The following is a 14,162-nucleotide window of genomic DNA, read 5'->3' on the forward strand; positions in this document are numbered from 1 at the left end:
TAAGTTAATGTAAGTTAATGTAACATATACAGTATATGGTCACACACAGTGTTAATGTAAGTTAATGTAAGTTAATGTAACATATACAGTATATGGTCACACACAGTGTTAATGTAAGTTAATGTAAGTTAATGTAAGTTGATGTAACATATACAGTATATGGTCATACACAGTGTTAATGTAAGTTAATGTAAGTTAATGTAAGTTGATGTAAGTTGATGTAAGTTGATGTAAGTTGATGTATGTTGAGGTAAGTTGAGGTAAGTTAAGGTAAGTTAATGTAAGTTAAGGTAAGTTGATGTCACATATGGCCAGACGCAGCGTTACTGTAAGTTAATGTAAGTTGAGGTAAGTCAAGGTAAGTTGATGTAAGTTAATGTAAGTTGATGTAAGTTAATGAAAGTTGGTATAAGTTGAGGTAAGTAAAGGTAAGTTGATGTAAGTTAAGGTAAGTTAAGGTAAGATGATGTCACCTATGGCCAGATGCAGTGTTAATGTAAGTTAAGGTAAGTTAAGGTAAGTTGATGTCACCTATGGCCAGACACAGTGTTAATGTAAGTTGATATAAGTTAATATAAGTAAATGTAAGTTAATGTAAGTTAAGGTAAGTTAAGGTAAGTTGATGTCACCTATGGCCAGACGCAGTGTTAATGTAAGTTGATGTAAGTTAAAATAAGTTAATGTAAGTTGAGGTAAGTTGAGGTACGTTAAGGTAAGATGATGTCACCTATGGCCAGACACAGTGTTAATGTAAGTTAAGGTAAGTTAATGTAAGTTGAGGTAAGTTAAGGTAAGATGACGTCACCTATGGCCAAACGCAGTGTTAATGTAAGTTAAGGTAAGTTAAGGTAAGATGATGTCACCTACGACCAGATGCAGCGTTAATGTACGTTAATGTAAGTTTGTGTAAGTTAAGGTAAGATGTTGTCACCTATGGCCAGATGCAGTGTTAATGTAAGTTAATGTAAGTTGATGTTAGTTAAGGTAAGGTAAGATGATGTCACCCATAGCCAGATGCACTGTTAATGTAAGTTAATGTAAGTTAAGGTAAGATGATGTCACCTATGGCCAGATGCAGTGTTAATGTAAGTTAATGTAAGTTGATGTTAGTTAAGGTAAGGTAAGATGATGTCACCTATAGCCAGATGCACTGTTAATGTAAGTTAATGTAAGTTGATGTAAGTTAAGGTAAGGTAAGATGATGTCACCCATAGCCAGATGCACTGTTAATGTAAGTTAATGTAAGTTAAGGTAAGATGATGTCACCTATGGCCAGATGCAGTGTTAATGTAAGTTAATGTAAGTTGATGTTAGTTAAGGTAAGGTAAGAGGATGTCACCTATAGCCAGATGCAGTGTTAATGTAAGTTAATATAAGTTAAGGTAAGTTAAGGTAAGATGATGTCACCTATGGCCAGACGCAGTGTTAATGTAAGTTAAGGTAAGTTAAGGTAAGATGATGTCACCTATAGCCAGATGCAGTGTTAATGTAAGTGAATATAAGTTAAGGTAAGTTAAGGTAAGATGATGTCACCTATGGCCAGACGCAATGTTAATGTAAGTTAATGTAAGTTAAGGTAAGATGATGTCACCTATGGCCAGATGCAGTGTAAATGTAAGTTAATGTAAGTTAAGGTAAGATGATGTCACCTATGGCCAGATGCAGTGTTAATGTAAGTTAATATAAGTTAATGTAAGTTAAGGTAAGATGATGTCACCTATAGCCAGATGCAGTGTTAATGTAAGTTAATGTAAGTTGATGTAAGTTAAGGTAAGATGATGTCACCTATGGCCAGATGCAGTGTTAATGTAAGTTAATATAAGTTAATGTAAGTTAAGGTAAGATGATGTCACCTATAGCCAGATGCAGTGTTAATGTAAGTTAATGTAAGTTAAGGTAAGATGATGTCACCTATGGCCAGACGCAGTGTTAAGGTAAGTTGATGTAAGTTAAGGTAAGATGATGTCACCTATGGCCAGATGCAGTGTTAATGTAAGTTAATATAAGTTAATGTAAGTTAAGGTAAGATGATGTCACCTATAGCCAGATGCAGTGTTAATGTAAGTTAATGTAAGTTAAGGTAAGATGATGTCACCTATGGCCAGACACAGTGTTAAGGTAAGTTAAGGTAAGATGACGTCACCTATGGCCAGACGCAGTGTTAATGTAAGTTAATGTAAGTTAAGGTAAGATGATGTCACCTATGGCCAGATGCAGTGTTAATGTAAGTTAATATAAGTTAATGTAAGTTAAGGTAAGATGATGTCACCTATGGCCAGACGCAGTGTTAAGGTAAGTTAAGGTAAGATGACGTCACCTATGGCCAGACGCAGTGTTAATGTAAGTTAATGTAAGTTAAGGTAAGATGATGTCACCTATGGCCAGACGCAGTGTTAAGGTAAGTTAAGGTAAGATGACGTCACCTATGGCCAGACGCAGTGTTAATGTAAGTTAATATAAGTTAATGTAAGTTAAGGTAAGATGATGTCACCGATGGCCAGACGCAGTGTTAATGTAAGTTAATTTAAGTTAATGTAAGTTAAGGTAAGATGATGTCACCTATGGCCAGACGCAGTGTTAATGTAAGTTAATTTAAGTTAATGTAAGTTAAGGTAAGATGATGTCACCTATGGCCAGACGCAGTGTTAAGGTAAGTTAAGGTAAGATGACGTCACCTATGGCCGGACGCAGTGTTGAGGTATGTTAAGGTAAGATGATGACGTCACCTATGGCCAGACGCAGTGTTGAGGTAAGTTAAGGTAAGATGACGTCACCTATGGCCGGACGCAGTGTTGAGGTAAGTTAAGGTAAGATGATGACGTCACCTATGGCCAGACGCAGCGTGTCCACCTTGGACAGCCTCTTCTCGTAGGGCAGCGTGGGGATGTGCGCGCGCAGCCCCTCGAAGGCGTCGTTGATGGACTGCATGCGGCGGCGCTCGCGCACGTTGGCGGCCTGACGCAGCTGCAAAGTCTCCGTGTCGGAGCGCGTCCGCCGCCGCCGCCGCTTCAGACACGCAGCCGGGGAGGACGACGAGGACGAGGACGAAGAGGAGGACAAGGACAGGTCGGTCAGGTCCGCGTAGTACTGGTAGTCCTCGGACAGGAAGTCCATCTCGTCCTCCATCTGCTCCATGTGGTCTACGTGGTCCACCTGGTCCACCTGGTCCACCTGGTCCACCTGGTCCACCTGCTCGGAGAAGAAGTGGTCGTGGAAGGAGAAAGAGTCCAGGGCGGAGAAAGAGTCCAGAACCGCCTCCATCTTCTCTCCGTGCGTGCGTGCGTGTCGGCCCCACAGACACGCGAGACGCCTTTATAGCCACCTCCACGGTCGCGTGCCGCCGCCGGCCAATCACAGAGCTGTGCGCCTGGCGCGCCTCCGCCTGGCCACGCCCACTCCTCGAAAGCTTCCACTAAACTTTGCTCCATTTCATTCCAATCTTTTGGACTAATCCAATAATCATGTCAACCAATCCAATATTGATTATATATATTATGTATATTACAATATTGATTATATATATTACAATATTGATTATATATATTATGTATATTAATGCTCGATCAACAATTATCATCTTTTAAACACATTTTAACTTCATTTTATTGTCATTTAAATGTCAACTTTACAGCACAGACAAGAACGAAATGTTATTCATTAATTACTTTATTAATTAATTCATTAATTAATTGATGTTCAGTTGTCGGGAAAAAAAACCTAACATAAAAATTATTGAGAATTTTCTTTTTTTTAAATGATTTTAAAAAAAAACGATTATTCCCTATAATGTATAATAATAATAAATATAATTACAATATACATTAATTGCTATTTTTACGTTTATGCTCGATTTGATTTCATCTATTGTCATATTTAAAAACACTTTGAAACGTTTATTTCAGTTAATTTTGTATAATTAATGTTCAGTTATCGAAAAAATAAAAAACCTTTCTTATATTAATTAAAAATATAACTACAACAAATTATTAAACAATAATTGCTATTTTTTACATTTATGCTCGATTTGATCATATTTAAAAAACACTTTTAAACGTGTATTTAAGTTAATTTTGTCTAATTAATGTTCAGCTATCGAAAAAAAAAATATATATATATATAAAAACTATGGAGTATTTTCGTTTTGAAAAAATATTAAAAACGATTATTCCCTATAATGTATAATAATAATAATAAATATAATTACAATATACATTAATTGCTATTTTTACGTTTATGGTCGATTTGATTTAATCTATTGTCATATTTAAAAACACTTTGTAACGTTTATTTAAGTTAATTTTGTATAATTAATGTTCAGTTATCGAAAAAAGAAAAAACCTTTCTTATATTAATTAAAAATATAACTACAACAAATTATTAAACAATAATTGCTATTTTTTACATTTATGCTCGATTTGATCATATTTAAAAAACACTTTTAAACGTGTATTTAAGTTAATTTTGTCTAATTAATGTTCAGCTATCGAAATATATATATATATATATATATATATATATATATATATATATATATATATATATATATATATAAAAACTATGGAGTATTTTCTTTTTGAAAAAATATTAAAAACGATTATTCCCTATAATGTATAATAATCAAAAATATAATTACAAAATACATTAATTGCTATTTTTACGTTTATGGTCGATTTGATTTCATCTATTGTCATATTTAAAAACACTTTGAAACGTTTATTTAAGTTAATTTTGTATGATTAATGTTCAGTTATCGAAAAAAGAAAAAACTTTTCTTCTTTTTTAAAAATATTTTAAAAGACGATTATTCCCTATATTGTATATTAATTACAAATATAACTACAACAAATTATTAAACAATAATTGCTATTTTTTACATTTATGCTCGATTTGATTTCATTTATTGTTATATTTAAAAACACTTTGAAACGTTTATTTAAGTTAATTTTGTGTAATTAATGTTCAGTTATCGAAAAAAGAAAAAACCTTTCTTATATTAATTAAAAATATAACTACAACAAATTATTAAACAATAATTGCTATTTTTTACATTCATGCTCGATTTGATCATATTTAAAAAAAAACACTTTTAAACGTGTATTTAAGTTAATTTTGTCTAATTAATGTTCAGCTATCGAAAATATATATATATATATATATATATGTATATATATATAAACTATGGAGTATTTTCTTTTTGAAAAAATATTAAAAACGATTATTCCCTATAATGTATAATAATCAAAAATATAATTACAATATATTATATAACATTAATTGCTATTTTTACGTTTATGGTCGATTTGATTTAAACTATTATCATATTTAAAAACACTTTGAAACGTTTATTTCAGTTAATTTTGTATGATTAATGTTCAGTTATCGAAAAAAACCAACAACAAAAAACCATAAAAATTATGGAGCATTTTCTTCTTTAAAAAAAAAAAAAATATTTTAAAAAAACGACTATTCCCAATATTGTATATTTTGTTAAAAATATAACTACAACATATAATTAAACAATAATTGCAATTTTTTACATTTATGCTCGATTTGATCATATTTAAAAAACACTTTTAAACGTGTATTTCAGTTAATTTTGTCTAATTAACGTTCAGTTATCGAAAAAACAAACACAAAAAAACGTAAAAACTATGGAGTATTTTCTTTTTGAAAAATGATTAAAAACGATTATTCCCTATAATGTGTAATAATAAAAATATAATTACAATATACATTAATTGCTATTTTACGTTTATGGTCGATTTGATTTCATCTATTGATATATTTAAAAACACTTTGAAACGTTTATTTAAGTTAATTTTGTATAATTAATGTTCAGTTATCGAAAAAAGAAAAAACCTTTCTTCTTTTAAAAAAAAAATATTTTAAAAGACGACTATTCCCTATATTGTATATTAATTAAAAATATAACTACAACAAATTATTAAAAAATAATTGCTATTTTTTTACATTTATGCTCGATTTGATCATATTTTTAAAAAAAAAACACTTTTAAACGTGTATTTAAGTTAATTTTGTCTATATATATATATATATATATATATAAAAACTATGGAGTATTTTCTTTTTGAAAAATGATTAAAAACGATTATTCCCTATAATGTATAATAATCAAAAATATAATTACAATATACATTAATTGCTATTTTTACGTTTATGGTCGATTTGATTTAAACCATTATCATATTTAAAAACACTTTGAAACGTTTATTTCAGTTAATTTTGTATAATTAATGTTCAGTTATCGAAAAAAGAAAAAAAAAAAACCATAAAAATTATGGAGGATTTTCTTCTTTTTTTTTTAAATATATTTTAAAAAACGACTATTCCCTATATTGTATATTTTATTAAAAATATAACTATGACATATAATTAAACAATAATTGCATTTTTTTTACATTTATGCTCGATTTGATCATATTTAAAAAACACGTTTAAACGTGTATTTCAGTTAATTTTGTATGATTAATATTCAGTTATCGAGAAAGAAAGAAGAAAACTACCATAAAAATTAGGGAGGTTTTCTTTTTTTTATTCCTTGTATTGTATAATAATTAAAAATATAATTACAACATATTATTACGCAATAAAGTATTTGATCCCTTGTTGCTGTTTTGTATATTTATGCTCGATTTGATTTAAACAATTATCATTTTTAAAACACATTTTTAAAAGTGTTGTTAAGTTAATTTTGTATAATTAATTTTCAGTTATCGAAAAACAAAACCTACCTTATAAATGATGAAGGATTTTCTTTTTGAAAAATTATTAAAACATTGATTATTCCCTATATTGTATAATAATTAAACATATAATTACAACATATTATTACGCATTTTGTATATAAATGTTCGATTTGATTCAAACAATTATCATATTTAAAACGCATTAAAAAATATACATATTTAAGTTAATTTTGTATAATTCATGTTCAGTTGACGAAAAAAAAATACATCAAAATTATGGAGGTTTTTCTTTTTTTTTAAATAATTAAAACATTTTTAAAAATTCGATTATTCCCTATTGTGTAATAATGAAAAATATAATTACAACATGTTATTTTTACGCTAATGCTCGATTTGATTGAAAAGTTTGTCATTAAAAAAAACGTAACTTAATTTAATGGATAATTAAAAAAAATGTTTATTTCTCACGGTAAAATATAATGACAAGTAAAAATAATAATATCTTTTACTGCTCATGTTTATGTTTATGTTAAAAAAAAAAACATTTTAAACTAAAGTACAGTTGTAAAAACTATGAAGGATGGTCTGAAGAGAATCATCCAGAAATAAACTTTCACATTAAATTATTGAATATTGCACAATAAAGTATTTGATGCTTTACAGCATTTGTTTGTTTTTGTTCGATTTAATACCAAACGTTAGTCTTATAAAAACATTTTTAAACGTGAAATTTGATTTCATTTTGGATATTTCATGTTCAGTTGTTAAAAAAAAACATTAAATGATGGAAGATTTTAAAAATAATTATATTTCTCACAGTAAAATAATTCCATAAACGACTCAGATAGTTTAGCACAAAATAATCTTATTAATCATTAAAATGTTTCAAAATTATTTTTATTTGACCCTGAGATAAAAACGACATAATTAACCTTCAATTAATGAACATTTATGACTTTTTAAAGATGCCTCAAAAGGAATAAAAAAAACAAGTTTTATTCGTTTCCGGCCTGAATAGAAATTAACTTTTTTTTCATCTTTTTGTCAAATAACATTTTTAACAGGCCGACACTTGAACTTTTCGTTCAAATCGCATTTTATTGTTGAGATTTGATCGAGTTTGCTTGTGAAATACATTTTTTTAAATCAAATATGGACAACTTTTATTTAAAAATGGAATATAAATACGTGAGAGCAGAATTATTAAGAATAAAAACATCAGAGTAGTTCATAAAAGTACAAATAAAATACATCATAGTCGTACTAACAACTTTTAAATGTGTATTTATAGTTAATAATGCTATTAACACTTGAGAATTGCACATTTGTAGAGTATTCAGTCTTAAATAATAGTATTATTATAGTAACACATCTGATAAAAACGATTAATAAAGTACCAGCATGTATTCATGTATTAAATAAGAGTAGTATTATTGTAATAAATATGTAGAATATTAATACAACGATTATTAAAGTACGAGTATGTATTCATGTAATAAATAAGACGATGATTATAGTAATAAATATGATAAAAACGATTAATATAGTACCAACATGTATTCATGTGTTTAATAATAGTATGATTATAGTATTAATAAAACGATTAATAAAATACCAGCATGTATTCATGTATAAAATACTAGTATATGATTATAGTAATAAGTATGATTATTAATAAAAAAACGATTATTAAAAGTACCAGCATGTATTGATGTATTAAATAACAGTATGATTATATTAATAAATATGATTATTAATAAAAAACGATTCTTAAAATACCAGCATGTGCTGACGTATTAAATAACAGTAATAACTATGATTATAGTAATAATAAAACGATTATTAAACATACCAGCATGTATTTATGTATTAAATAATAGTATGATTACAGTATTTAATAAAACGATTATTAAAAGTACCAGCATGCATGTATTGATGTATTAAATAACAGTATGATTATAGTAATAAATATGATTGTAAAATTAACAAAACGATTATTAAAAGCACCAGCATGTATTTATGTATTAAATAATAGTATGATTACAGTATTTAATAAAACGATTATTAAAAGTACCAGCATGTATTTATGTATTAAATAATAGTATGATTACAGTATTTAATAAAACGATTATTAAAAGTACCAGCATGTATTTATGCATTAAATAATAGTATGATTACAGTATTTAATAAAACGATTATTAAAAGTACCAGCATGTATTTATGTATTAAATAATAGTATGATTACAGTATTTAATAAAACGATTATTAAAAGTACCAGCATGTATTTATGTATTAAATAATAGTATGATTACAGTATTTTATAAAACGATTATTAAAAGTACCAGCATGTATTTATGTATTAAATAATAGTATGATTACAGTATTTAATAAAACGATTATTAAAAGTACCAGCATGTATTTATGTATTAAATAATAGTATGATTACAGTATTTAATAAAACGATTATTAAAAGTACCAGCATGTATTTATGCATTAAATAATAGTATGATTACAGTATTTAATAAAACGATTATTAAAAGTACCAGCATGTATTTATGTATTAAATAATAGTATGATTACAGTATTTAATAAAACGATTATTAAAAGTACCAGCATGTATTTATGTATTAAATAATAGTATGATTACAGTATTTTATAAAACGATTATTAAAAGTACCAGCATGTATTTATGTATTAAATAATAGTATGATTACAGTATTTAATAAAACGATTATTAAAAGTACCAGCATGTATTTATGTATTAAATAATAGTATGATTACAGTATTTAATAAAACGATTATTAAAAGTACCAGCATGTATTTATGTATTAAATAATAGTATGATTACAGTATTAATAACGATTATTAAAAGTACCAGCATGCATGTATTGATGTATTAAATAACAGTATAATTATAGTAATAAATATGATTATTAATAAATCGATTCTTAAAGTACCAGCATGCATGTATTGATGTATTAAATAATGATGAATAAATATAATAATAAATAAAGTACCAGCATTATTATAGTAATAAACATGATGAATAAAGTAGCAGTATATATATGTATATATGTATATATGTATGTATATATGTATATATGTATATATGTGCACCAGCAGACTGGTGTGTTTGGGATCAGACAAAGAAAATTGGTGGCAACAAATTAAGACTTTGGTCAAAGTGCTTTTCCATTCATGCTATTCACTCATTGTTGTGCGCATGAAATACTGCCTCGTGTGCGCGCGTGGGTGCGCGCCCCACGCGTGGCCGTGGGAAGAAGACCACTTGTGTTCTTATATCAACACATGCTTGCAGACTCCTCTCACTCACACACACGCACACACACACACACACACACACACAAAACCTGCTCAACACAATTACCGCCACAGGTGTTGTTGTTCATCATCACACACACACACACACACACACACACACACACACACACACACACACACACACACACACACACACACACACACACATATATATATAATTATTATTATTATTACTATGTTTACTCCTGCAATTATTATTTATTATTTTATTTATACCTCCATCATGTTTCGCTCTATTTTGATACAGTTTGTTTGACTATTTATTTGGGCTTTAGGTCTTCATGTATTCATTAATTAATCAACAATTAAATGTAAATTACTTACTCATTTATTTCATTTGATACAATTTTTTCCATTATTTGGATGCACAGTTTTAATGTATTATTAATATTATTTATTGATGAACGGTTAAATGTGCTTTTTTTTAAACTTACATTTTGATATATTATTATTTTATGAATTATTACATGTGGTTTTTTTTTGACTCATGTATCTTGATTTATTTTTATTTAATTTATTTGTTAATATTTAGATGTACATTAGTCATGTTTTATTATTACTATTATCATTAATATTATTATTATTATTATTATTATTATTCACTGAATTATCATATGATATTTTTTTTCATTTATTCATCTTGATTTATTTTAATATAGTTTATTTAATATTTAGATGTACATTGGTCATGTTTTATTATTATTATTAGTAGTAGTATTATTATTATTGTTATTATTATTATTATTATTCTTCACTGAATTATCAATTTATTTATTTTTTCATTTATTCATCTTGATTTATTTTAATGTAATTTATTAGTTAATATTTAGATGTACATTGTTCATGTTTTATTATTATTATTATTATTATTATTACTAGTATTATTATTATTATTATTTTTATCATCATCATTATTCACTGAATTATCAAAGTATTTTTTTTTCATTTATTCGTCTTGATTTATTTTACTATAATTTATTTGTTAATATTTAGAGGTACATTGTTCATGTTGTATTATAATTATCATTATTTATTGAATTATTAAATGGGATTTTTTTTCCTTTTGTCTTGATTTATTTTAATTCAATTTATTTCCTGTTATTTAAATACACATTTTTAATGTATTATTATTATTATTATTATTATTATTATTATTATTATTATTATTATTATTATTATTATTATTATTATCATTATTCACTGAATTATCAAATGTTTTTTTTTTCATTTATTTGACTTGATTTATTTTAATATAATTTATTAGTTAATATTTATATGTACATTGGTCATGTTTTATTATTATTATTATTATTATTATTATTATTATTATTCACTGAATTATCAAATTATTTTTTTTCTTTTATTCGTCTTGATTTATTTTAATATAATTTATTTGTTAATATTTAGATGTACATTGGTCATGTTGTATTATTATTATTATTATTATTATTATTATTATTATTATTCACTAAATTATCAAAGAATATTTTTATTTTTTTATTTTTTCGTCTTGATTTATTGGCCCTGCGATGAGGTGGCGACTTGTCCAGGATATACCCCGCCTTCCACCCGATTGTAGCTGAGATAGGCTCCAGCGCCCCCCCGCGACCCCGTAGGGAAAAAGCGGTAGAAAATGGATGGATGGGATGGATGGGTCTTGATTTATTTTAATATAATGTATTTGTTAATATTTAGACATACATGCTTCATGTTGTATTATCATTATTTATTGAATTAATAAATGGAATTTTTTTTTCTTTCGTCCTGATTTATTTTAATTCAATTTATTTCCTGTTATTATTATGTGGTATTTTTACTCATTTATACAATGTATTTCTTATATGCATTTATCATGTAGTATTATTATGATTTATTGAATTATTAGATGTGACATTTTAAACAATGTATTAATAAAGACATTCATGTTATAAAATCATGTTTTGGACAATAATAATAATAATAATAATAATAATAATAATATTATGTTTGTGTCACGTGGTTGATGGAAGTGCTGGAATAAAGAGGTTGATGTCAATAAACGATCTTTGGAATGAAACACGGTGTTTGCAGTAGTGTCACGTCGCGCCATTGTGCCGTGCGCGCGCGCGCGCGTGCGCGGCGGCTAATAGGTATTTTGTGAGCGTGACGGCGCGCCGCACGCACCTCATTGACGCGCGTGCTCCCACTCGGGGGGAACTCGGGAGGAACAAGGAACAAGTGTTTGAGTTCCCAGGAGCAGAGACGCTCTGCAGCATGCACACACCGCGGGAAACTTCCTTTCACCTTTTTACACGTCCAATAAGTCATAAACACTCTTAATAAGGCACACATACTTCTAATAAGTCACAAACAATCATAATAAGTCATCAATACTTCTAATAAACACTTCTAATAAGTCATAAATACTTCTAATAAGTCACAAACAATCATAATAAGTCATCAATACTTCTAATAAGTCATAAACATCCATAATAAGTCATAAATACTTCTAATAAGTCATAAACATCCATAATAAGTCATAAATACTTCTAATAAATACTTCTAATAAGTCATAAACATCCATAATAAGTCATAAATACTTCTAATAAGTCATAAACATCCATAATAAGTCATAAATACTTCTAATAAATACTTCTAATAAGTCATAAATACTTCTAATAAGTCATAAATACTTCTAATAAGTCATAAACATCCATAATAAGTCATAAATACTTCTAATAAGTCATAAACAATCATAATAAGTCATAAATACTTCTAATAAGTCATAAATACTTTTAATAAGTCATAAACATCCATAATAAGTCATAAATACTTCTAATAAGTCATAAACAATCATACTAAGTCATAAATATTTCTAATAAGTCATAAACAATCATAATAAGTCATAAATACTTCTAATAAGTCATAAATACTTCTAATAAGTCATAAACAATCATAATAAGTCATAACTACTTCTAATAAATACTTCTAATAAGTCATAAATACTTTTAATAAGTCATAAACATCCATGATAAGTCATAAATACTTCTAATAAGTCATAAACATCCATAATAAGTCATAAATACTTATAATAAATACTTCTAATAAGTCATAAATACTTTTAATAAGTCATAAACATCCATAATAAATCATAAACACTTCTAATAAGTCATAAACAATCATAATAAGTCATAAATAGTTCTAATAAATACTTCTAATAAATACTTCTAATAAGTCATAAATACTTCTAATAAGTCATAAACAATCATAATAAGTCATAAATACTTCTAATAAATACTTCTAATAAGTCATAAATACTTCTAATAAGTCATAAACATCCATAATAAGTCATAACTACTTCTAATAAGTCATAAACAATCATACTAAGTCATAAATATTTCTAATAAGTCATAAACAATCATAATAAGTCATAAATACTTCTAACAAGTCATAAACATTCATAATAAGTCATAAATACTTCTAATAAGTCATAAATACTTCTAATAAGTCATAAACAATCATAATAAGTCATAAATACTTCTAATAAATACTTCTAATAAGTCATAAATACTTCTAAGTCATAAACATCCATAATAAGTCATAAATACTTCTAATAAGTCATAAATACTTCTAATAAGTCATAAACAATCATAATAAGTCATAAATACTTCTAATAAATACTTCTAATAAGTCATAAATACTTCTAATAAGTCATAAACAATCATAATAAGTCATAAATACTTCTAATAAATACTTCTAATAAGTCATAAATACTTCTAATAAGTCATAAACAATCATAATAAGTCATAAATACTTATAATAAATACTTCTAATAAGTCATAAATACTTCTAATAAGTCATAAACATCCATAATAAGTCATAAATACTTCTAATAAGTCATAAACAATCATAATAAGTCATAAATACTTCTAATAAATACTTCTAATAAGTCATAAATACTTCTAATAAGTCATAAACAATCATAATAAGTCATAAATACTTCTAATAAATACTTCTAATAAGTCATAAATACTTCTAATAAGTCATAAACATCCATAATAAGTCATAAATACTTCTAATAAGTCATAAACAATCATAATAAGTCATAAATACTTCTAATAAATACTTCTAATA

At 26.5% G+C, this 14,162-nt stretch overlaps 1 protein-coding gene across 1 annotated transcript in view; it reads right to left on the reverse strand.

Moving 5' to 3' along the window:
• Positions 1 to 3,261, reverse strand: part of ptf1a (pancreas associated transcription factor 1a) — a 4,809-nt gene extending 1,548 nt beyond the window's left edge. The window contains exon 1 of the mRNA XM_061928302.1: positions 2,826 to 3,261. Coding sequence (XP_061784286.1) covers positions 2,826 to 3,261 — 436 coding nt within the window. The remainder of the gene's footprint in view (positions 1 to 2,825) is intronic.
• Between the last annotated feature and the right edge of the window lie 10,901 nt (positions 3,262 to 14,162).

Source organism: Nerophis lumbriciformis, linkage group LG33 (genome assembly GCF_033978685.3).
Source record: "Nerophis lumbriciformis linkage group LG33, RoL_Nlum_v2.1, whole genome shotgun sequence".
In the NCBI taxonomy this organism is placed as follows: domain Eukaryota; kingdom Metazoa; phylum Chordata; class Actinopteri; order Syngnathiformes; family Syngnathidae; genus Nerophis; species Nerophis lumbriciformis.